Source organism: Acromyrmex echinatior, chromosome 11 (assembly GCF_024713525.1).
Source record: "Acromyrmex echinatior isolate Ae372 chromosome 11, ASM2471352v2, whole genome shotgun sequence".
NCBI classification, from domain to species: Eukaryota; Metazoa; Arthropoda; class Insecta; order Hymenoptera; family Formicidae; genus Acromyrmex; species Acromyrmex echinatior.
The window spans coordinates 11921569-11947106 of record NC_141862.1 but is presented as its reverse complement, the minus strand read 5'-3'; the positions used below and the strand labels follow the sequence as shown (position 1 = coordinate 11947106).

At 32.3% G+C, this 25538-nt stretch overlaps 2 protein-coding genes and 1 long non-coding RNA gene across 12 annotated transcripts in view; 2 read left to right on the top strand and 1 right to left on the bottom strand.

The window, feature by feature from the left end:
• The window catches only part of sdk (sidekick cell adhesion molecule), a 41999-nt gene extending 32298 nt beyond the window's left edge, over positions 1-9701 (bottom strand). The window contains exon 1 of one of the 6 annotated variants that reach the window (XM_011053105.2): positions 8023-9701. In XM_011053105.2, the coding sequence (XP_011051407.2) occupies positions 8023-8116 (94 nt within the window). In that variant the 5' untranslated portion in view covers positions 8117-9701. The remainder of the gene's footprint in view (positions 1-8022) is intronic. The other 5 variants (XM_011053107.2, XM_011053106.2, XM_011053108.2 and 2 more) reach the window with 5 other exon arrangements.
• LOC147908156 (uncharacterized) lies at positions 14-5165 on the top strand. Of its 2 annotated transcripts, XR_015546638.1 has the most exons (3): positions 711-1713; positions 2270-3256; positions 3394-5165. It is a non-coding gene; the product is annotated as an uncharacterized LOC147908156 (long non-coding RNA). The 2 variants fall into 2 exon arrangements; XR_015546637.1 differs by lacking the exon at positions 3394-5165 and having other exon boundaries at positions 14-1713; positions 2270-2654.
• Positions 9702-11015: 1314 nt separating the features above from the next.
• Positions 11016-25498, top strand: mus101 (mutagen-sensitive 101). Of its 4 annotated transcripts, none has more exons than XM_011053111.2 (26): positions 11016-11275; positions 11438-11577; positions 12000-12132; positions 12209-12316; positions 12518-12724; positions 12806-13022; positions 14211-14345; positions 14954-15030; positions 15116-15285; positions 15603-15744; positions 15993-16116; positions 16280-16462; positions 17285-17463; positions 17877-18043; positions 18195-18400; positions 19256-19374; positions 19599-19823; positions 19904-19966; positions 20227-20390; positions 20606-20724; positions 20836-20900; positions 21301-21423; positions 21502-21702; positions 21882-22111; positions 22190-22253; positions 22582-25498. In XM_011053111.2, the coding sequence occupies exons 1-26, from the start codon at positions 11165-11167 to the stop codon at positions 22738-22740; spliced, it is 3831 nt and encodes a 1276-aa protein (XP_011051413.2). In that variant the 5' UTR covers positions 11016-11164; the 3' UTR covers positions 22741-25498. The 4 variants fall into 4 exon arrangements, with proteins under 4 accessions (XP_011051413.2, XP_011051412.2, XP_087267249.1 ...); XM_011053110.2 differs by having other exon boundaries at positions 11997-12132; XM_087411124.1 differs by lacking the exon at positions 11016-11275 and adding an exon at positions 11853-11922 and having other exon boundaries at positions 11516-11577; positions 11997-12132.
• Positions 25499-25538: the final 40 nt, after the last annotated feature.

Below are 25538 nucleotides of genomic sequence, written 5' to 3'. Positions count from 1 at the left end.
AAGTGCACGTCGGAGAAACGGCACGGGATGCACTTGCTTCGACACACGCGAGTCACGCTGGGAAATGTCGCGGGCGAATAATGGGCGAGGAGACACGTAATTTGCTTCTCTGTGGGCGTGACAGAAACGGAAAGTCAAGTTTCGCAATTTTTCCACCGTGTGCACCAGGCGAAGGCGAATTACGTTTTATTTTATTATTACGCGGAAAGTGTTTACGCCGTGACGTTGCGTATTCTGTACGCAAGAGATTTATCGTCCTGCATTAATCTCTTCCTCTCATTATTAAGTCCGATTTCATAAATAGATTAATGTAGATGTAAGATTAATTCTACTTACCCTGGCGAAAATTGTTCTCATAATTTTGATACAAATTGAAACATTTTTCAGAAATACTCAGAAATATTCGGAAAGTTTACATCTTCTTTCAGAATTTTTCGCACAAGTGAATTCTGAAATATTCTGAAATTTCTCAGTCCAATAATTTAAAAATAATTTTTAATTTTTCGGATTTTACAATATTTCATTAGAAATTACGTACAAAAAATCTTAGAAATCTTATAATATTTTATAATTAAACATATACGAAAAATTCTAAGAAAAGATGTAGATTTTCTGAGAAATGTTCCAATTCGTATAAAAATCTTAGAAAATTATAAAATTATATAGAAATTCTGAAAAAAATTATAGGAAAAATTCTGAGAAAAATTTTCACCAGAGTAATCTCTCGGATCAATTTATACTTTCCAATTCTAAAATTGGAAAAAGATGATTAAGTTGAATTGAGATTAAAATTAATCTTATATTGGTAGAACCGAACTTAAATCTTCTTTGCTAATTAAATCTCAAATCATGTTAATTATCTAAATATTACAAAAAATTAATTACATTAAAATGCAAAAACAAGTAATTTTGTAACACGGCATGCAATACGAGAAAAACAAAACGGGTCTGCATCTCCGCACGGTAATTTGCTGACGAACGCGATTGCCACGCTCGGCACGATATCGGAATGAGCTGTGGAAATGTAACATTGGCGAGCCACCAAAAAACAATTTACCGCGAAAGCGGGAGCGGATTGGAGGACTCGTTGCCATTCGCAACGGTAGAAATCCGAGAAATATGCGTGTCTTAACAAGAAATAAATATGAAATTGCTGCAAATCAACCGAGCCACGAATGTACAAACTTCTCTACCGTACCGTAGAAACTCCTACTTATGACGCCGAGAGAGCACAAGTATCCAGCAGACCTATGAGAATAAAACCGAGAAGAAGTTACAGAGAGAGAACACGAAGAAGAAGAAGACGAAGACGAAGACGACGACGAAGAAGAAGAAGAAGAAGAAACCAAGAAAGACGAGAAAGCCTTGCCGAGGAAAAGAAGGGAGCGGTCAGTGGCCCCTGTGCACCAGCTATCGCGTCCCTATGGCATCGCCTCGCGTCGACGAGTTCCACGGCGAATAATAATGGGAAATTACAGAGAGGCGTACGGTGACGACTCGAGGCCTGCTGCTTTTTGTCGTTGCCAGAGATAAGACCTGCGACTACGGTAACGAGGTCGAGACAATAGCGGTCTCGAAGCGGTCTCGAAGCGGCGCGGCGTGGCGCAGGTTCCCTCGGTTGCCCCGGCATTCTGAGCGTTCCAACTTTCCTTCGAGAGGCCGACGCGCCAAGGAGGGGTCCGATGAAGAATTCGCTGTAATGACCGAGAGACGGTGGGTCAAAGATTCGAAGATCTTCCGGCTTGCATCCGATACCTCTCTTGAGAGGAATCTTTTTTCTTTTTCTCTTATTTCATGCTTTGAGAGAAACGTTTGGTTACGAACAACCATGTGAATTATCAAAATTTTGTTACGTTGGAATTAAAAAATTGTGTTGTTCTAATCAAAATTTGATTAGACTAACCAAGTATAACATTTTAGTTGTTCATATCAAACATTTCCCTCATGAAATAAAAAGAAGAGAAAGACTTTCTTCTTCCAGATGCAAGCCGGAAGATTTTCGAATTTCAATGTGGATTCATTCGTCCTTTCTTTTGTCCATCTAGTCGCCTGCATTTAATAAAAAAAACTTGACGGTAAATGACAATGTTTATCTCTATATTATTCGATTCTTTTTTTTTTTTTTTTGAGCGTAATAGAACAACGCATTCTTCTGAAATATTGCATTTCCGCTTGTTAACTTTTCTGTCTGCTATTACATTCTGATATCCTGGTAAGAAAGTTTGATGCTCCAATACGTTTCAATCGGCAAAAAGGATTTCACGAACAGGAAGAAAAATGGAGAAAATAGACCAGGCTTCAATGAGAAAGGAGACGGGCGGTATTAAACGTGGCGAGGATTCCGCGGCACGGAGGACAGGAAGATGACGGTAATGAAGATGACGCGGTCATGGAACAATAAAAGCAAAAGGTAGCCGGCACATCCGGTCGGAACGACAGGAGTCCGAGAGGATAACGGCCTAAGGCCATTCGGGACCGGTAAAGACTGCAAACTACGGTCTCTGTCGTTTACCGAGTTTTTACTGTCGCAACTCGCAGAAATCGTTATGTCGTGCCGATGATGTACCATCAGACATTACGCTCAACTGTGCTGCAATAAAAATATTGTACAAAACACTTCTCGCAAAATGCACTCTTTTCGAACTAGAGAATTATTTCACTGAGTTTGAGATGATTTCATAAAAAGGCCTTTATAACAATAATATTCACGTTTTCCGGGATATATTTAAACAATTGAAAAATGCACCACTGTTCAAAAGCCAAGCTCCAGCAAGAGAAACAAACATTTTCGGTTTGTTTCGAATAGATTTTACTTTAATGGAATTTTAGTTCAATTTATTTGCTAAAGATACATACTATTAAAAATTGAAAAATTATGTGTGATGTAAAAGTAAATTACTACACAGAACATAGGATAAGTAGATTCTAGTAATTTATTGAAACAGCAATTGAGAAAAAATGCATATATCGTAGACTTAAAATGATAACCTTTTTTCGACATTTCCGCTAAGAAAAGATCAATTTAAAAAGAAAATATTCGCAGATAAATGAATAGTCTCTTGCTTTTTAAGCCCTTTTTGAAACTCGTCGGTTATATGAATGACTAATTCAGGAAGTCTTTTTTTCCGGATTCGCACTCAATAGTTCTACCTGGTCGAAGAAAAGCACACTCGCTCGATGGAGTAAGTAGAAGGCTATAGAAAATGGTGGGAGCTATTCTATGAGCGAGGGAGCAGAGGGACTTGTCGAGGATCAGGTAAAGGCCCTTGTTCTCCATTGTGCCACGGTAGAGCTGACGCCAATGATAGATACCTTTCCTAGTACATGCGCCGTATATACGCACGTACGTGTATACGGTTACTACTACTAATGTTCTCTGTCTTCCACACGCAGGTTAAAACGCAAACCCTTTTTATATCGGCCAAACGTGCGGCAAACCGGCTCTCATTTTCTTCCACGAAGTCTACCAGCAGATAACGATAGCACGATGGCATGGCAACCAATGTAATGTCTCATTTCATTATTTTTTCTTATTTTCTTATATCATTATACTGTTATTACGCTATTGAAGGTGGTTATAATATTTCAATGTTTTACGATAAGAGGAAATCTATCCCATAAATTTTAATTTTACTTAAGATTATTATTATTTGTAGCCATCTGCTGTAAATCTAATAACAGATATTTTGTGGCTTCCTATATGTAACTGTCATGAGTACTGTCGAGTAAGACAGTCTCTCTTATAGAAAGTTATCGCTCGATTTTTATGGAAAAAAATAGAAATGCACGATTTGGTAGAAAAGTACGAGACCCCTCGGCATCATGGCTCTTATCTCCCTTTATCTGCCAGTCTACTGGTATCAATGCTCAACGTTGTCCAAAGGAAATTTAATCAATGGAGGGGCCTATTCTCATTACAGAGTTACGCATGGTATAAGCTGAATGAAAAGCAAGATTGTTTAATTTTTTCTTTCTTTCTTTTGTATCTTCTCTAAAAAAATTGAAACGGTGATCTTTAAGTTAAGACCGGAATGAAAAGATTCACTTTAACTGCGCGCCAAATTGTTCGAATGATTTGAAGTAGAGGTTTAAGTTCGGACAATGTAGTAAAAAACGGAATTTTATTCATAATTGAGCGAATGTCTGAAGATTCGACTGTTCAAAAAGCTCGAAATAAATTCGAGAGCAACTTAATAAAGATTCGAAGATAAAATTAATTATATTTCGCAGACAGGAATAATTGAGAAATTTATTTGTTCTTCTTTCGTAATATAATCGGAATAATTAATTATTAATAGATATAAATGAATATATGAGATAAAAATTTTATTTAAGGCGAGTCTTAATGCCTAATAATCTTTTGTGTGGATTTTTATAACGCCTAGTTCAAGCAAATTTCAATTATTTGATTCGAAACGCAATCCTAGATTGAAGCTGAAATAATATCACAAATTAAATTGAGCAATTTAATATTACTGATGTTAATAAACATATTTAAAACATCTGTAAAGAATTTATTGCGAAAAATATCATCTCAGTCGGGATTCAAATTTTTTTCCTCAAGACGCCCGAAAGGAATAAGGAAGAACCAGGTTTGAATCCTAGTTGAAGTGAATTTTTCGCAATAAATTCTTTACGGTGTTTTAAATGTGCTCATTTTTTAGCAGCAGCAACATTAAATTACTCGTCAATTTAATTTATAATTACACAATTAGTCTAGGATTGTGTTTTAAGACCGGCAAATATAATCAGTGCGCTTAAACTAAAAATTGTAAAAATTCACGTGAGTGAAAAATGTCATATTCGGTCAGAATTCGTTTTTCGTGCCTAATAATGTTTCTTGTAAATTTCCAATTGAAAAATTTATATAAAAATATTATTAGACACCAAGGCTTTTGATCAAAAATATGTCCTTTTGACTTAATATTATTACTTTATCTTTTGTTTAAATCCAAGTTCGAATTGTTGTTGATGCAGTAGATAGGTACATGATATATGTTCAATATTCATCGGAGAAATATATTTTGTATTCACACGTCTGATTTTTTGCTCACACACTTCTGTCATACAAAACGCAAGAGGAAACGTAAAAAAATGAATAGGAAGGGTTAATTTGGAATTGTCCCCATGCGCGGCACGTGCTCATGGCCATTGGGCTTCCCCCTGCCATCTCCCTGCAAATGAGACGAGAGGTCAATGGTTTAACTTCGTTCGCACAATTGGTCTGGATTAACGTCGTAATAAATCTCAATTAGGGTCGCTCCTACGCCGCACACTTGACCGCCCTGGGGAAGATCTTACAGATTTTTCCCCCCGGCATGTACGATTCACCAGGGGTTTCGAACGCCGCAGGACGGCATTTATTGAGAAGTAATCACCGTGCGAGGCGCGTGCGACGCGTTTGCATACAGTTATTTATGCGTTTATGTAAGCTAAATTATCTTTCCATACATAAATCTCGATCCCTTTTAGCAAAATATCATTCCTCTTCACCAGATAAATAGATAGCTAGATAAATTAAACCGCATCGTTCAGTTTAATAACGTTAATCATTGCGGTTAATGATATCTTATTCTTTTATTTAACTGTGTCATTTAAAATTCCTTTCTTCGATAAATAAATATCAAATAATTTCAAAATTTCCGCGTAGAGATTTAATAAAATTATTCGAGTCATACAGATTTCTCGAAGTTGCTCTTTGATCTCTTCTAACATCGAGCCTTTGTGTTTCTTTGGGTTTCTTGATTAATAAATCTTAGATAAAATGTTGTAAGTAAACTACTAGAAGAGATATAAAATTTTCTATCTATCTTTCGTTCATTCTTTCCTTTTTTTTTTCTATTAACTATCAATTATATTTATATACATCATAATATCATCGCGTGTACGCCACTTGAGAATCTCTCGAAATTTGTCCAACATGAAGCGATAGATATTCAAATTAATTCATTGACCTAAGTTGTGGATTTTCTTCTCTCCTTTCCCTCCCTTTTCCCTCTTTCCCATTTCTTTAATATTTTCTTCCGTTTCTTTAATATTCTTTCCCATTTCAATGAAAACATTCGACGATCTTTGTAGACATTTCATAAAGAATTCGCAGAATTATCCGGCGCTTAGACATTTTTTTAGCTGCTTGCGAAATAATTCATTTCTACAATAGTAGATTAATTTTAATCTTGATTTAATTTATTTTTTACATTTTTCTAGATCTAAAAATTAGAGAAAGAATAAAGAGTTGATAAAATCGAGAATAATAGATAAAGATAAATCTGTATTGATAAAAAAAGGACTGTTATGTCTATTTCTACCAACCTAAATTAATTTTAATCTCGGTTTAATTCACTTTTCATCTTTTTCTAGTTCCAAGAATTAGAAAAAGATGAAGAGCTGAATCAAAATTATAGTCAACCTACATTGATAGAATATAGAAACAAGTAATAGATGACTTCGACTAAACTTTGATTGACTTAACTGGCGATTAAATGAAAATTGTGTTCTTGCAATTTCTATAATTATATAATACATGTCTTAATCTAATCATTCTTCCTATGTGTTAAACGACAAAATAGACATATGTTTCTATCCACGTTAATAAAATAGCGATAAGAGTTAATCGTCAAGTAGATTAAAGTTATTTGTCCAGCGAGTTTTGTACCTGTTACGGTAAAATTCTTATCGTAAACATGTAATAAAATCAGATAAAACATTATGTTCTCTAAAACTTACACTGAATTTCATTCTGAAGAGTGAAATCTCATTTTTATGCCTATTTCTACCAATATAGATCAACTTTAATCGTGGTTCAACATATTCTTCATCCTTTTCTAATTCTTAGGCCTAGTTCCACAACTCACGATTAATTCTTAACCGAGATTCAACTTGTATCTCAACTATTTCCAATTCTAGAATTGGAAAGAGACAATGAATAAGTTGAACCTCGGTTAAAAGTTAATCGTGAGTTGTGGAACTGGCCTTAGAATTAGAAAAAGATAGAGAATTAGTTAAACTGAGGTTAAAATTAAATTACATTGGTGGAAACAGGCATTGAAAACTGAGCCATTCTTTTTAAAGATTGGCACAACTTTTACTTCTTAGAATGAGATTCCAAAGAAAGAGAGATTTTTAAACTTTGCTCAAAATCAAAATAATGTTAGAGCAATCGGAACTAAGCGGTACAAAACCGTTGAATTAATTAATAAAGGTCTGTTTGATGTACTCAAAAAATTAAGAACGAAGTGTATATTAGAGATTTTGTCTTAACGATTTTGTTACTTGAATATAAAGTATTGATTTAATTTATAATAATTAATTTATAATAATTATTAATCTTAATAATTAGTTAATCTTCAAGTAGCAAAGAATTTAGAGAGTAATAAAAGACTAAAAAAGAGTCAAAAAACATAAAAAATCTCCATTATTCATTCAACATAAGTATAATTGAAAATAGATATAACAAACAAGAACTGCAGAAAATTAGAAAATTAGAACGCTCCAAAATACAATACTAAGTACAATACATGTTTCAACTTTATATTTAGGCCCTCTTCAGGTGTATAAAAAATTCTGATGCAGTAAAAATTATCATTCAAAGATTAAGAAAGCGATTGTTTCGTTACATAATTAGATGAGTGTTAAGCCAGAGAAACGGAAAATTGCTCGTCGTAACGAAACAGTCGCTTTCTTAATCTTTGAATCATAATTTTTATTGCGCCGAAATTTTTTTTACATCTGAAGAGGGCTGAATATAATCGAAACATGTATTGTACTTAGTATTGTTATTTTGTAACGTTTTAATTTTCATATTTTCTGCAGTTCTTGTTTGTTATATCTATTTTCAATTATACTTATGTTAAACGAATAATAGAGATTTTTTTATGTTTTCTGATTCTTATTAGCCTTTTATATCTCGTTGTCGTACTTTGAACATTAAGAGTCCTGTTTTATTTTAAGTTTTTTTTAGAGAGTAAGTTAATTTTCAAGTAGCAAAGAATTTAGAGAGTATAATGAAAACTGTCGATTTACCGGTGGCGCAAATGCCGCCGATGATCCAGACGAGGCAGATACCGGCGAGAAGGCCGCGCGTCCTCGCGGAGGTCGCCGCCGGCCGCTGCTCCATCCTCTTGCCTCGCCGTTGCGCGACGTTGACCTCACTCCCTAGCTCCCCTTCTCCCCCTCCTCCTCCTCGTCTTCGTCCGTCGTCTTCTTCTCCACCGTCGTAGCCTGCCTCCTTCGCTCGCAGCCGCCGCGCGTAAGAAGCTCCGGAAGCGTACGGGCTACGCCAATCGCGGCGATTCGCGCCGCGTCCCCGTCACACTCGTGACTCGCATTCCGCGGTGCTCGCCGATGCTCTTTCACTCCCTCCGTTCCTTCTCGGTCACGTTCGAAGGAGGCGCGAGGCGTATAAACGTCCGCTCAAGGTTCTTAAGCTCCACTATCGCTGGATATTAGCCGCTCGAATAAACCGTCAATTACTACGAAGATTGGAGTCAGCCTTCCTTCTTCTTCTTTTTTCTTCTCTTTTTTTCCAATGTGGATTTCTGACCCGCGAAGGTCACAGTAAAAATCCAATGATCCAAGAATCAAGTGTCAAGTTTTCATGAAGAGATCGACACTCCTTAGACCTCCTTTTATCGAAGGAATTTAAGAAGAATTGCACTCAAGATAGTTGGACTCGCATTCTTCTCACTTTACAAGATCCGGGACGAGCGGGGAAACGACTCGTATTCTCCGCGGAAGAAAAGGAAAAAGGAAATGTCAGAGATGCAAAAGGTTTAGCCGTTAACGAAAATTGCGTCCCCGCGAATGTATCTTGTTCGAACGGTCGCTCGTTCATCGAGCCGACTTCTTCATGTTTCTCTTTAAAGACGGGCTTGCGATCTCGTGCCCTTCTCTCTCTCTCTCTCTCTCTCACTTCTTCCCACGCTTTTCTCTCTTCCACGCGAGAACTGACGTCCGTGAGGGAATCCACAGGAATTAACGATGGAAGGGACTCACATCGATCGAGATCGATCGTCCTTTCCGTCGTTCCCTCGCTTTTGATTGTAAATCGAATGTAAAACCGTTCAACCGCGACGATCGCAGCCGAGACGTAGTCAACCGCGTTCAGTTTTCACTCTCGCTTCTCACTCGACGACGCAACGCGTTTGAACTCGCCGCGGAAGGTTTCGTGTAAAACACACGCGATATCTCCGCAGTGTCAACAGTAAAAAGTTCGCACGACGGCGAATTCTTCCCCGCCACTCAAGGTCTTCCTCCCCACGGGAGGGAAGGTAAACGTGAAGGCGACGCGGATGCTCGCGCACGTTCACCTGGTAACACCTGGCAACACCTGGTGAAGGTGTACACAACACCGTTGAAATCTGCTCGCGAAGAAGTTCGCGGGGAATGTTGGATCAGACGCCGAGGAACGCGGAGAAAATGCTTGATCGCGATCCACTTCCTCCTATCGCGACGGACTGACCTCGAGGCGCCGTTCAAGTTGGTCTAAATTCCGTTGCAGTCAACGCGCTCGTACCGCGTCGCTCGGCAAACGCGTTCGCACGATAAGCAAAGGAGCGTCAACTTAAAATCGCGTGCACGCGCATGCCCGTCGCAGGCACTACTGACTAGCCAATCGTCGCCGAGGATTCGCTCGCGCTCTCGCTCGACCGCGTTCGGCAACGCATCGGCGAGCGGACAATGTCGCGTCGCATAACGCGACACCGGCCAATCAGACGCCGTCGCGACTAGGGAATTTCAAGTTCCCGCCGATTCTTGTGGTGTACCACTTGTTGAATGTTGCTGGAGAAACGAAGGACAAAGGAATAAAATTAAGATTCAATTCCGATTTCAAGCTTCGATTAACTTAGGGCCGGTTGCATCAACGTTATTTTAATTTTAAGCGAGACTTAAAACTCTCTTTGTCCCTGTCTCTTTTCGGTTTTAAAACGAGATAGAGAGAGTTTTATATTTCGCTTAAAGTATTTTATTAAGACCTGATTGCACAAACATTACTTTAATTTAAGCGTGGTTTAAAGCTCTCTTCCTTTCTGTCTCTCTATCGGCTTTAAAAAAAGAAAGAGAGATTTTTAAACTTTGCTTAAAGTCAAAATAACAATGGTGCAATCGGGAATAAGCAATACAAACAAAACTGTTGAATTAATTAATAAAAAGATCTGTTTGATGTATTAAAAAAGTTAAGAACGAAATATATATTAGAGATTTCGTCTTAACGATTTTGCTACTTGAATATAAATTGTTAATTTAAAATAAAATGTTGATTTAAATTAATTTTCAAGTAGCAAGGTGACGTCAAACGATGTCTTTAAGGCCAATAAGGCGTCTTTAGAGTGTAATCTAATTGCTACTTGCAATTGTCCTTAAAAAAAAACTTTTTTTTATTAAAAGTGTGCAAATGAAAATTCTGAATATGCGCTTACATGTGTGTAAATGATGAACAATCGCGAATAAGCTACAGAATAACAATCATTAATCGTTTAGTTGCGCAAATGCGTAACTTTTACCGTTGCGTTCCGAAAGCAGTTTTGAAATGTACTTTAGGGCGACTTCGGTCAAACTATGATCAACTTGTGCAAATCATTTTGTTATATAATACGAGTAAAATTATTAATTTTTCGTTGTTCAATAAATTGAAACAGAAATTAGATTAAATAATAAAGATAATAAATAATTCACGATTTCGCTAATAAGAACAATTCTGCTTGAATTAATTAAAAAATATGGAAAGAATTTTAATTGATTAATTTAGATGAACTGATTAATTAGATTACACTTTGATTGTCAAGCTGGTTTCGAAATTGAGTTTAATATATCTACAATAACATACTATTTTAATTCTTTATTTCTTTTTAATATCTTAATATTTTAATTTCTAAGCTAGTGACAAAGAATTATGCATTAAAAAATTTTGTTGTAATAAGCATTTTATTGAAAATTCAGTTCGAAGTTATCATACGAATGTATGATTGTCTGGTAAATTTTTCCCATTCAGTTGGTAAGTTGGTGTAGTCCAAATATTCATTCTTCCCGCCAATATTCCAGCTGCTCTCATTTGTTTTGTCGATGGGACATGGCATGCACATGGATGACGAGTGACGACTCCGGTTACACGATTTCAGTATTTTCAGTTGATTTCAATTCGAAGTAGGATCAAGTAGGATCCAGGATGATGACTCAGGAGACCACAATCGAATGCGACGTAAATATTTACTTCGTCGTACCGAGTCACTTGGAGTCCGAAGATGATTGTAGCGAGAATATGTGGCAGACATTTAACGTTCGTATCCTTTCTTACTTTGCTAGAGTTATAAAGTTTTTTCGCCGTTTTTCAAGCAGTATTGCAAATCGATACGCGGAAAATACGGAGGCGATTTTCAATATTTTTATTGGTCACGTCCTTTGTCTCTTATTGATTTCAAAAAATATTGTTTTATTCTAGAAATGCAATGAGCTTAGCTTGCGTCCAGATTGGATTAGCGAACAATTTTGCTATAATATGAAACCACAGAAAAATGATGTATTTGTTATAGAGGAATTTAAAGGAGAAGTATTTGAGAAACTGAAGAACTTTAAATGCTCGTAAGTTTGCAAGCTAACTACCTAGGCAGAGAAGTCACAATAAACATATAAGTCATAATAATATTGAAGTTGTCTCATTATGGGGTACTTTCCATTTGATGTCATAAGTTAACACAAGTGTCGTTCTATCTTTTGTTACTCTTTGAATATCAAAAAGGATAGAACGATACTTATATCATCTTATAAATAGAAGGCACCCATAATCTTGTTTGTCACTTATAAATTCACGTTGACTTACAAGTTCCTATTATAATGACATTATTTGTTTTACTTAGCTCTTTTGCTGTAAATAAGTTTTTAATCTACAACATAAATTATTAATTAATGTTTACATTATCGCAACAGGTATATATCTTATCATGATTGTAATTAAAAATAGCTGGATGGAAGAAATTTTTAATTACAAATTTATATTTTAGCAGAATAGTATCACCGAAATGTCTGCTAATTTGTTTTCTAAATGGAGAACCAATACCAGAAGGAAGGAGCCCAATTTATACAACATCCATGAGAAAAATGTGCATTTGTGCATCAGGTTTTGATGCCGAAATTAAGGTACAGCTATCATGGTAATCTTGTGTGTACAAACTTTAATTGTTTATAATAATGATAGTTTTGATTGCTATTACAGGACTGGATACAACAACGAGTTGAATATATGGGAGGCATCTTCACAAAGCAATTAAGAAGTTCTGTCACACATTTAGTAGCGGATAATGTGATGTCTGCAAAATACGAGGTATTACATTTATAATATATAATTGATTTTTAAACAGTTTTATTAGAAATATTGAGAGTCTTATTATATAAAATTAAAATTATATGTTATGAAATTGTGTTAAAATTTTATCTTATTCTAAATTTATTTAAATCATTATTTTGTTATTTTTTGATAACACAATGCAGTAGAAATTTAATTTATTAAAAATTCTATTTATAGAAAGCTGTAGAAATGAAAATACCAGTTATGACGAAAGAATGGATAGAAGCTGTCTGGAAAGCAAATTTGAAGGAGGTGATTAAAGCTGATGATAAGATTTTTGATAGATACAAATGTCCAGTTTTTATGAATCTAATAGTTACTTCAACAAATATTCAAAGACGTCAAAAAGAAGAAATTAAACGTTTAATACAACAACATGGAGGAGTGAGTTAAATTTTATGTAATGTATATGATAGTAGTAAAAAATGTAGCAGTTGGTTGTAATGTTATATTTATGTTTTGCAGATATTCATGGGTCCTCTTGATGGAACGAAGGTTCGAGTGGTTCTAACTACCGAAATTGGTCCATTGAGCGATAAATTAAAGTATGCAATGGAAAATGACATAGCCTGTTTGAAACTTGATTGGGTATACGAAAGTATTAAAATAGGATACGCTTTACCCTTCCCTAACTTTATTATCCAATCTGTAAAAGCATGTTCAACACCGGAAAAATCAAACAGTACGTATATATAATTGAAGAAGTCTATCAAATATATCTGAAAATTTGTTGATATCTAAAATTTTAAAAATAGATGTAAATAGAAAATAAGTGTCAAATTTTTCAATTCTATTTGAATACTTGCTTTTGATGTTTTATCTCATCAGTTAAGAACATCAACTCATTGTAAAGGTTCCATTGAGATGTGTATGTCAGATGGATAGTCAATTCAAATTCAAAATTTGAAAAAGAAGAAAATGGCAAATAATATGACGGACGGAAATGCTACATGTTTTCCGATTACGGCAAAAGCCTTGATTTCGTTAAAATGAAGTAATTGGGGGTTTTAGGAGTCGCTGATTCCGAATCGGGTACAAAATTTGAAAATATAAAATGGGAGAAATGATAAAAGTCTTCCAATTTAGATGAAATGTAGTATTAAAGGAATATAAGAATCGCTGATTTCAAATTCAAATACAAAACTTGAAAAATGACAACTAATATGGCGGATGAAAATGTTAAAAATCTTCCGATTTCAGCAAAATATAGTTTTAGAAGGTTTTTAGGGTCGCTGATTCCGAACTCAAATTTTTAAATTAAAAAAATGATTGAAATAATATGGCTGATAAAAATGTGCTTAAAGTCCATCAATTTCGGCAAAATACAGTTTTACTACCTGAGATTATAAGAGTAAATTCAGACCTAGACAGAAAAGCAGAAAGCAGAAAAGTGATAGCAATCAGAAATTACACTGGTAGTCACTAGTTTCGGCCAATTTCGATTTTCTGTGCTGTTTACTACCAGTACAAGTTTCGATTGGCTGCTGCTTTTCTGTTTTTTGTTTTTCTGTCAAGATCTGAACCCAGTCTAAGGTATCTTAAAGTAATCTTTAAGACGTCTACAAAATGTCTTTTGTCCATATTATAAACATAATGTTGTATGGTAAACTAGAAATTGACCAATTATATTCAAGAATTCTGCACATAATTTACTGTATTTTGCCAATTGTAGCTGAAGATGTTTACTTGAAGATAGCGTGTAGCGTTGAATATGCTAGTTCATTTAAATTCGATATAATACTTGATAATAACAAAAAGAGAGAGTTGTTATGATTTTTTAACAGTATAAGCAATTGTACTAATTATTTTATAATATAATGATTGATAAAATTGGACAGAATAAATAACATTTTTTACGTATTTTTTTTAGCTCAAGAATTGCTCAACTGTTCTAATATTAGCTCTATAGCACACGATAAACGTCACACTAATATGATAAGTGAGAGTTTTTGTACAACAATATCGAATTATTCCAATATAGATGCAGTAATTGGTAAACCTTCAAGTAAGTATTTAATATATAGGTCGGGGAAAAAGTATCCATGTATTTAAAAAAATTTTTTTGCAAAAGTTTTTCATTTGTTGCGAAATTTTCATTACAATTATGTTATTTCCTAGAGTAGCTTTAAGAATCTGTTTATTAAATTGCGGTATGATGATTTTTATCGGAGTTATGACCAATCGAAGTTAGAATGCTCCTTTACTTAACTCACAAATAACTCAGGAACAAAAAATCATAGAAACATTTTTAAAAAATGATTTTGTAGGGAAAGCTTCAAGCTTTCACGATAGATAGTCGAAAATTTTCGTAAATTTTTTTTGGGTATGTGAGAGACCCCCAAAGTGAAAAGAAAATTTTTCATCTCTTTCAGCGTGTAATGTTTTAAATATAAAAATTACCAAACTCACAGAAACTCAAAAAATATAGTAATCTTTCGAAAGTAGAGATTTCAAGCTTTAAAACCCTTTTTTAAATTTAAATTTTGTTAATTTTTGATGAAGATATTGTATAATTTTGAATTAAAAAATACGAAAAAACTTTTTCCCTAACTTTTCCCTATATATTGTAATTGCTATTTTAAGTAAAAAAAACATTTATATTTTTTTGTATAGCTTCTAAATTAAACATATTGGATCGACTCACTTTCGGTGAAGCAAAATCAGCTGGACCATTTCTGGACGGATGTAATGTAAATCTTTCTTACACTATCTATAGTATGTTGCGCTTTCTTTTCTTTTGATTTCAAATTTACTATTATTATTTTGCCTTTGCAGATTTATCTTGCTGGATTTGTGACAGGTGTCAGAGATAAATTGAACAAAATATTAAATGTTGGCGGTGCAACACGTTTTGATGATATATCGGGTGCTATAACTCACGTGATCGTTGGCGACGAGAACAAAGCATCCGCAGAACTAAAAGCGATAAAATCGGAAGGTTTATGGTACAGTAATATCAGCTAAATAAGATTTACAATTTATTTGACTCTCAATTTGCGATAAAACTTACATGATATATAATTGCTTATAATTAAAAAATAGAAAAAAATTCTTTTTAAAAAAAATTATTCTTAACGTTAATTAATTTAACGTTCAGAATTTTTATTTCAAGTTTCATCAAAAGTGGATCATACATCATGTACAATCTATACAAATTATAAATGCTGCATAAATGTATAATATATTAATTATAATATGTTACCTTTTTGTTTTCATATCAATTTTTGCTTCTATTTTATCATATACATTTTATTTTGGGCAGTCCTTACGTATTGAATGTAGAATGGCTGGAGGAGTGCATGAAATTAAAACGACCTGCATCAGAAGAACTCTTTTTGTTTGAAGTAAAAGATGCAGTATCTAAGAAAAACATTGAGACACCTGCTTCACCGCTCAGTAAAAAGGTATTAATAAAATATTATATAGAAGTTACAAATTTATATTCTTAATTTTTTAGAATATAATATGTGTATAATATCTAATTATTTTTTATAATTTTTTTTTGCGGAAAATAATCTGGAATTCGCGAGAAATAATCTGGAATTATAAAATATTATTAAAATTATATTAAATATGAACATTTTTACATTTATTATAGATTTGACAAATTGATGTATTATAAGGATTAATGAATATTTGTATATTATTTTAGAATTTACAAATGTTGCAACAATCGAAAAGATCTCTGCCGCCTTTGAATTTAGAGAAAATACTTCCACCTGTGAATGAAGATGAGCAACCTGATCTCGTACAGCAGTATCTGCAAGAGAATGATGGTAAAAGAACAGATTGCATTCTAAAATATTTGCATTGCATTCTAAACATATTTAAGCATACTCTTAATTAATTAATAAACAGTGCAGTATTCTTATATGAAGTTTTTAAAAGATAGGTGATTGTTAAGTAAATGTCTCGTTAATAACAGTGAATAAATTACAGATAGCAATGTCAGACATGAATTTATCAAACCACTTACCCCTGTTTCAAAAAACAAAGATGGAGGGAGTTTGAGTAAAGCAAAAAGTGCACACACCAGTGTGTTAGATATAACAAAAAATGTAGAAAGTGATAACACTATGCCACTGAGCCAAAGCTACACGGTGAACGAAAAGTTGTTCAAAGGTATAATAATTATAAGTTTTTTTCTTTTCTTCTTATGTTACACTTCTTTCATATGCTTGTGATATACACCCTGATTATTCAATTGTCACATATGAAACCTACAGTTTTTAATGCCGGTTCTGAACGGCGGATTTTTCGAGAGATGGTCTGTGGGCAAGGATACTCTCGGAAGGTTACCAACCTTTTCCGAGAGAAGACACGAGCGTAAATATTTTGGTTCCTACTAAGATCGAACCTGAGATCTCTGGCATGATAGACGAGCGCTGTCTGCCATGTCACGCTCGCGCTCATTTATAAGTTTCATTTTTCATATTTCTGTTCTGGAAAATAATATACTCGTGCATTTATATACATATAGATATTAACAAACCTCCTATTGTTGAAATTTTTAATTTCATATTTCTGTTCTGGAAAATAATGCTTGTGCATTTATATACATGTAGATATTAACAAACTTCCTATTGTTGAAATTTTAATATATAATTTTATATAATTATATATAATTATATATAAAACTTTTCCGGGTATATATATTAAGAAAATTTGGAAAGTAAGAAATTTTCTCCATTTGTTATTTAGTGTAAGTACATTTACAGTACTGTTAAGTTATATTCACACCAAAAGTCTTGTCCATATTTAAATCCTCCTATTACAGTGTATGTTTTTTTATAGATTAAAAAAAAATATATATATATAAATATAAGATCATTGTCTCAAGAAATATAAATATCAAAAAGATTTCTTTGATACCTTTTGAGGAAATATTAATAACCCGTATATTTATACAAATTTCTGAATGCAATAGTAAAATATTACATGCAGGTTTAACGTTCGTTGTGGCTGGTTTTGATGACGAGGATAATCATATAGAGACAATTGTAATGTTGGGTGGGCGCTTAGCCTCGAGAACCTATAGTGGTATCCCGGATTATGGTATTGTGCCAGTGGACGGAGCACCATTAAAATATACAGTTAATGAAATTGTGAACGATTTATTTATTGTAAGTATCTTTTATACATATAGTCCTCATTTTTAAAAAGTTTAAAATTTATTTTTTAAGAATAAAAATTATATGTTAAGAGATTTTGGAGTGTTAAATAGTGCATAAAGAACGGAGTTTTTCTTGAAATTAAGATCTTCAACTATTAAAAAATAATTATTTTTATTATTAGAAGATTTTGATTTTATACTTATTTTGTACATGTTTTTATGTTCTTTTAATTTAGTATAATTTTGTATATTTTTCTGAATGTAACGTTTATCATACATTTCAGTTTTGGAAGATATCTTTGCGTATTATTACTCTCTATGTAGTTCGTAATTTAAATCTATTCATTAATAATAAATAGATTTCGCTCATAATTTTTCTTAATGTCGCTGATTTAAAATTGTCAATTTTTTATTTATTAATAGGATGATTGTGTAAATCAGGAGGAAGTTGTGGACATTATGTATTACCACAGGCCATTATCTATTAGAAAACCTTGTAATCCATTATCAGGATGCGTCATAACGATGAGCATGTATACTGGATCTGAACGAATGTATCTTTCGACATTAGCTATGAAACTTGGCGCTATGTAATGTATACTCTTATCATATCTCGTATACATATGTATATATAATGTGTGTGTGTGTGTGTGTGTGTGTGTGTGTATATATAAAATATTTTATATGAAAAAATTTCTTAAAAATATAAATTTTAATAAGCATTTCTTTCAATATTTTCAGATGTCAAGATATGTTTGCGCGGAAAGCCAATGTAGAAAAGAATACACATGGTAGTACGCATCTGGTTTGTCCGTCCCCGGAAGGAAATAAATACAACGCGGCAGTGAGATGGAAATTGCCGGCTGTCACAGCTGACTGGTTAAAAACCTGCGCGGATGAATTAACGCTTGTAGATGAAACTCCGTTTCTCGTCGGAGAAACAATAGGTAAATTGATTTGTATTATTTTAATTAATTGTTGTTACTTTTTTTGTTTGCTTTTTTTTTAACTAGATTTTTAACTAAACTTTAAAGTTTATGTAGTTTATCAGGTAGATTTTTTATTATATATGAAAATACTATATATTTTAATTTTCTATGTTATGCGATTAAAGATAATTTATTATTTTAAATTTATATTTTTAGAAAATAAAAAATGTTAAAATTTTAAGAAAAGAAAAGCTACGCAAGATGTAAAGTGTATAAAATATTAATAATTAATTATTAACTTTAAAATTTTTCAAATCAATTTAAACATACAATAATACAAACGTTTCCACCGTCCTCAATGTAACAAAAATAATTTAAAATATTAAAAATAAAATGGTCGCAATATTTTCCATTGGTTAAATATAAACATGATTAAATACTCAAATATAATAAACGTTAAAATTCATTAAAATTAAAAGTTTTCTTTATAAAAAAAATTGACATTCTTTTCTAATAAAAATTGCCTAATTAACCATCTTGACATTCGTAACAATAAAAATTACTTCTCTCTTCCAATTTGAACTATCGTAATTCGTCAAATTAAATTATTTGTTGAATAATCTAACTAAATCATTTGTTTTACACTAAGGATGACCTGATGAAGGTGGAAACATTTGTATTATTACATGTTTAAATTGATTTGATAAATATTAAAGATTGTTTAATTATTAGCACTTTATATCTTGTGTTGGCTCGTAACCTTTCTTTTTTGGAAATTTTAATTTTAAATGTCAGAATATTTTGAAAAATGATGTAATTTCTAAATCTTTATTTCCATGCTTGTATATAATTTTAACATATGTGTGTTAAAAGCACCAGTTAGAACGACTAGCGATGCGAATCTCTCAGTTGCTGGCGAAAATAGACCAAATCCAGCAGAAGAAATTACATCAAGAATGATTACACCGATACGTCATTTATCTCAGGTCAAGGTATGTATGTATGTATGTACATATTATTATAAAATAAGATTAATAATATTTTTTATTTATAAATACACATTTGTTTAATAATAAATAATTATAATTTGTAACATTAATGTAAATTGAATTTAATATGTTTGTAAAAATTTGATTTATTAAAAGCAATTTAAAATCATTTAGCTTAAATATACTATAAGAGATTCATTTTGGATTACAATTTTAAAAATTTATAGGACACACTCTCTGCCGAAACTCCATTGATAAATAAACGACTCAGTCTCGTAATGAATCAGACATCACCGTCACCATTTCACGTGTCCACTCCGGAAAGTCCATATGGACAGGTCTTTAAACCCAATCCTTCGCCAGATACTCGAAAAGGATGGATTAAATGGACAGAAAATTTTCCTGATTTGCAAGTAGAAGAACCGCCGCTAAAACGACGCGCACGTAGCACTGTGAGTATCGTTTTTTTGTATAAAAACTATTTCTGTTTAAGCACTTATAGCAATATGTTATAATCGAGAACTATTTGCAGCCGCTTTCAGCATTAAAGAGACAATTGTGGGAGAAATTAAAGAATCCAGATCAATCTGAAAAAGTAAGACAAATATATTCAAGAGCCGCGTATAATCTTGTTGCAACGAATATTAGTGTGAAGATAGAGATGCCATTATACATTTGTATAACGGCATCGCAATATAATTAATCTTTCATAATAATCTCTTATAACATTCAACGTTTTCTAACGATTTTACAATACAATTACTGCTTTCAATAATTTTAATCATTATGACGTTTAAGAATATTAGAATATCGCATTATGTTTATCCAAAATTGATTTATATTTTTAACTATTAGGAACATGAATCGGATCAAACAATGAGACACGATGATGATAATGATTCTTTTTCAAAAAGAGCTGAAGAGGAGTCTAACAAAACTGTTTCAACTTTCGTCCCACTCATCAACCGAAAGCTCGACTTCGACGAAAAAAGTAGCCCAATATCAAAAGAAATAAACATGTATGTGTTTCTTAATGAAATATAATATTATGATAAATATGTACATATTATAATAAGATGAAAATATTTCGGAAATGTATGGGATATTTTGTGAACATAATACTTGTGATAACTACTTTTAAAAAGTATATATAAATATCTTTTCTTTTTTACGATATGTTATTCTATGTAATACAAATATTGATAAGAATAAATTTGGATTTTTTTATGAATAGGCAAATAGCGCAATTGGATCAAGTGCTTCAACGAACGTCCAGTACTCCTGAAAATAGATATTCGCTATCTGGTGAAAATGCGAAGAAGTACAACGAAGCTTCCGATCATATACAAAAATGTGAGTATCTTTAAATTATCGCTAATTTATATCGCTGAGTCAATATTTACAATTTTTGTACAATGTTTTGATAATTCTATAAATGTTTTAATAATCATTTTACAAACATAGGTATAGTAAAGGATTCGCAAGCTATCGACGCCATTGTATGGGAGGATCCAGATCATCCAAAACGAGTATGCAATGATTTTTTCTTTTCAAATGACTTTTACATATTCGAAGAGTTAGCTTTAGTTTTGACACATGCATTAACTCAAAATAAATATATAATTTAAGATTTTAATATTTTTCTTTCTATGAATTAAGAAATAAAACTTGAGAAAAACATGTAGAAAAACATAAAAGATATGAAATTGATGCTTATATCAAGCTGATAAAATTTTTAAGCAAAGAATTTATCTTAACTATTTTTATCGGATTGAAATAAATTTTGATATAAGGATGTTTGTTATATGATATCAATTCAATTTTTTTTTATTTTTTGCAGATTTTAATTATTTTTTATGTATATTAATGTTTGTTCATCTTATTTAATATTTTTATGCATTATTTTGTACACTATTTGTTTTTTCATAGTCAACCTTAGGTAAACAGTCAAGTAACGATAATAGCAATGTGATTCATGAAGAACATATCGATGAAGACGCCATAGAATATGAATCATCAACAACACGAAAATTTATGTTGTCGGGTATAAAGGTATTATTGTTGATAAGCATAACGATACTGTTTTTGATATTGTAATAATTATTTTAACGTATTATAATATTTTAATAGGATAGAATTGCGTACGAACAAGTGATAAGAGATCTAAATGGAGACGTGTCTACGGACGCAAATTTTGATAGCAGTGCTACACATCTCCTGTGCATCAGACTCTCCAGAAACGAAAAAATGCTTAGCAGCATAGCTTCTGGAAAGTGGATCCTGCATTGCTCATATCTACAGGATTCTAAACGAGAAGGCAGATTTCTCGATGTTAGTATATTTGTCAAGAATAACAAGGATATATCAGAAGAAACTAATATGCCGATATTTGGCTCATTTTTCTTCTGATTTAAAAAATTGAAAGAAAGATAAAAAAAAGATTCGATTGCATCGTTATTTGCATTGCGTTTACGTTTTCATGATGTCAACTGCGAATAAAATTTTCGTAGGAGGAAGAGTACGAATGGGGTAATCCAAAGAGTAAAAACAAGATTCCAGAACCAAGTAGCAAACTCGAGAATGCGATCGGAGTTGCGGTTTACAAGTGGCGATTGAAATTACAGAAAGAGTCGTATGGTCCATTTTCGAACATGGTAGCTCTGCTAATGGTCTCAGAAGAGAAATATGATCAATTTAAGAGACTGATCGAAGCTGGCGGTGGTTTAGTCATGCAAGCAAAGTGCGTATTAATCAATTTTTATAGAAAAGAGAACAGTTTTATTATTTGTTATTCTGATTTTTTTCAATTTGATTGCAGACCGCCTTACGATGCCAGTCCGTCTGGTCGCAGAATCACACACTGTTTCGTTAATGTGAAACAGGTAAGTTATGTTCTTAGAATAAATCTTTTAAAATATAATGCAATTCAGTTAAAGACTTTTCTACACTTCAAGAATTTTTTCAGTTTATTAATTGTTTACATTACATCTATGTGTAATTAAAACAATTTATTTTTTAATAACAAAAATTGGAACAAAATGCCTGCAGTATTGCAGAGAATTTATAACTATATTTTAATGTATAATTAATTTTGAAAATAAGTAGATTTGAGACCAAAATACATGACACACACACACACACAAAATAATATACATAGCGAATTTGTAATCACATTATCGAAGCGCTCAAATAATTTTATTTTATAAACAGATAAACCAATCTGTAGACTGGGCTATGCTGGCTAGCAAAGGCATTCTCTGTTTCTTGCCGCAATATCTCAGCGATTATTTAACTGCAGTGACGCCGCTCAATCCGCGAGACTGTGTACTCCCAGAATTCAAGAAATATTTGGCGCTATTGCCCAAGTAGCTGAGGACAAAATTATAATTAAATTTGCAAACGAGCACATGTCATTGATTCGTTAAAATTCGTGAGGTACATACATTCAATAGTGTACATAGCAAATTAGTCCATTAAAATATGTGAGATACATACAATAGTGTACATAGTAAATTCATAATTATTGAAGAGCTGAAATAAAAATTTCTTTTACAGAAAACAATCAATTAACTTATCGATAAATTTAGATGTGATTATATATATAAAACAATTTCGTTTGTTAATATTTTATGTCAAAATTTGCATAATTTTATAAAGAGGATATTTTGATAGATATGTTGTAAAAGGGAAGTTTTTTGATTAATGTTTTTTTAGACATAATAGTTTAATATTTTTATTTTCTAGAAAGTATAGCCATATAGATATTCGATAGAATTGCGATAGAAATACAAATACAATTGTACAATATTAATACAATTAATATAATTATTATAAATTGTATAGAAGATGATTGTATATATAAGAAATTTGCTAATAATCACAGTAATTATACTTCCATAGAGAGCTCATGCCCTATTAACATATCCATTAATCAAAATAATTTCTAATGCTTTCATATACATATTCTAAAATGACAAACAAACAAAAATTATAATGATTACATACCTATCGTTGCATATTGCTAATGCATCATATCTTCTTGAAATTTAGCAAGAATCCTGTTGGTAGCGAGATAAATACATTTCGCGGATCGATGGGGTTCTTCCATGAAGGATGCAATGCAACTTCATAATCACGTAAAATCATTATCAGTCTCATAGTAGTTTGCAAAATTCTTAATCGCATACCTAATGTTTAAGTGGAATTAACCAGAGAAAATCAAGAAAAAATTTGGTTATAAACGGGAAAAAATTTTTTTTTCTTATATTTATACTATACTATACTATACTAAGATAAAATGCATGCGCGCGTGTGATTAAAATTATTTATTTATAAATTTTAAATATTAGTGAATACTTTCTCAAGGAGTATCAAAATTCTGAAAGAGATTTGTGATATTTGAAGAACATTAAAGAAATATATTGTTTTAATCGCGCGATTCTGTTCTGCGAAAACAATAGACAAGTAAATCTTATCGCGAAAGAAAGTTTATCGCGTAATAAATGTCAAGGAATGATAAATTTTTTTTTTTTAGGAAATTCTATTTTTTTATATTTTATTTTACATCCGTTTATGTGAACGTCCAACTTATACAATTCCGTGACCCTCCCGAAGGGTAGGAAAGTGCAGGGTACAATATCGTTTTTTCTCTCATCAGTAAATCGTTCAGGATCGAAATGCATAGGATCCAGGTAGTATCTTAGGTCTGTTTGAATACCAAATAATACGACGTATACCGGTATGTTTTTCTTGACAGTTATTTTTGTGCCAGGAAATTACAATTTATTCTTATGATTATATTATAATTCATAGTTTAATTCGAGACATTTCCGAGATCTATTGATATCAAATTGATTAAAAAATCGCTTACTGAACAATTTTTTGTTTCTGAAAGTAATTTCTGAAATATAATGTATACTATGTCTCACTGTGTAATCGCTAAGAGGAAATCTATCTATGATCGGCTATAAAGTCTTAGCGTTTCATTTATCACTTGGTGCAAATACTTCATATTGTGGACTGCTTCGTACGTTACATCATTAGCGTCCTGGATTGTCTTGTGGATCTCCTCCCTCACGCATTTTCTGCATTTCCGGCTGTTTAGCTAATTCGAAGAGAGCGCAAATTATAATAGCGATGCTAGTTTTGCGACCAGCCACAAAGAAGATCGCCGCTTGTGCGAGAAGAGCATCCCCTTCGAATTCTGAAGAAAATATCTATAGTAAAAATAAATATAGTAAAAATAGATTTTTCTTCCATATAGATTACCAATATTGGAATGCCATTTATGTGTGTATGTGCGTGTCGTTTGTGATATTGATAATTTATATATCAATGATTTCGACATGCATTGATATTGAAGCAATATACTGTGCAAGATAATGTGTGTGTGTGTGTGTGTGTGTGTTAACAGCAGTTTAACGGAAGGAAACGTCAGTTACCTTGCATTGTCAGCAATATGTATGACAGCATTGTGTGATCCTGGATTATGACAACATAACGATAATTGCACAAATTTGGATGTGATGATTTCAAAGTTCCCGGCAAGTTGTTGACAAATTTAATTGCTATTCAATTGTCATATTGTAAAGACATCGATTTGTCAACAAATCTATTACTCCTTGAGATTATTTTGAGACGAAAATCCTAGTACCAAAAAATGTCGATAATAGTTTTGGAACTATAAGCATTTAAAGTTATTGAATCATACCGTTTAAAATTCGCGCGTTCAGATATAATCTAAATGCAAAATACTAATCACATAGCTTAAGAGTACCACAATATCTTTAAACGTTATAGTTTTTGCCGAACACTTTGTATATGTGATTTATATTTAAAAAAAAATAATTGAAACTAAAAAATTTAATGCGCTTTAATAGTTTAACGCAACTTTTTGTTGTAGCTCCATTTGATATGTAACATCTTACGTATTCCGCATCAAAAAGCTTACATATCTGGTAGTATTGTAAAATAGCAAATTATTAATATGTTAAAGTCAATAATGTCGGCGCATTTCTTTATTTCGATGAACTTGTTTTTACGTTGACACGCAATTGTGAACATAAACGTTATATACATTTTAGATGTTTTATTAAGTTTTGTTAATAAAAAATTTTGTTAATGAGAAGTCGATACTTATAATTGTTTGTTTGTAACTATCGATACAG

Coding starts and splice junctions, on each gene's coding strand:
- mus101 (XM_011053110.2), top strand. CDS start 11,165: ATGATGACTCAGGAGACCACAATCGAATGCGACGTAAATATTTACTTC. Junction 11,578..11,996: donor CTGAAGAACTTTAAATGCTC/GTAAGTTTGCAA, acceptor TTTATATTTTAG/CAGAATAGTATCACCGAAAT. Junction 12,317..12,517: donor TGATGTCTGCAAAATACGAG/GTATTACATTTA, acceptor TTCTATTTATAG/AAAGCTGTAGAAATGAAAAT.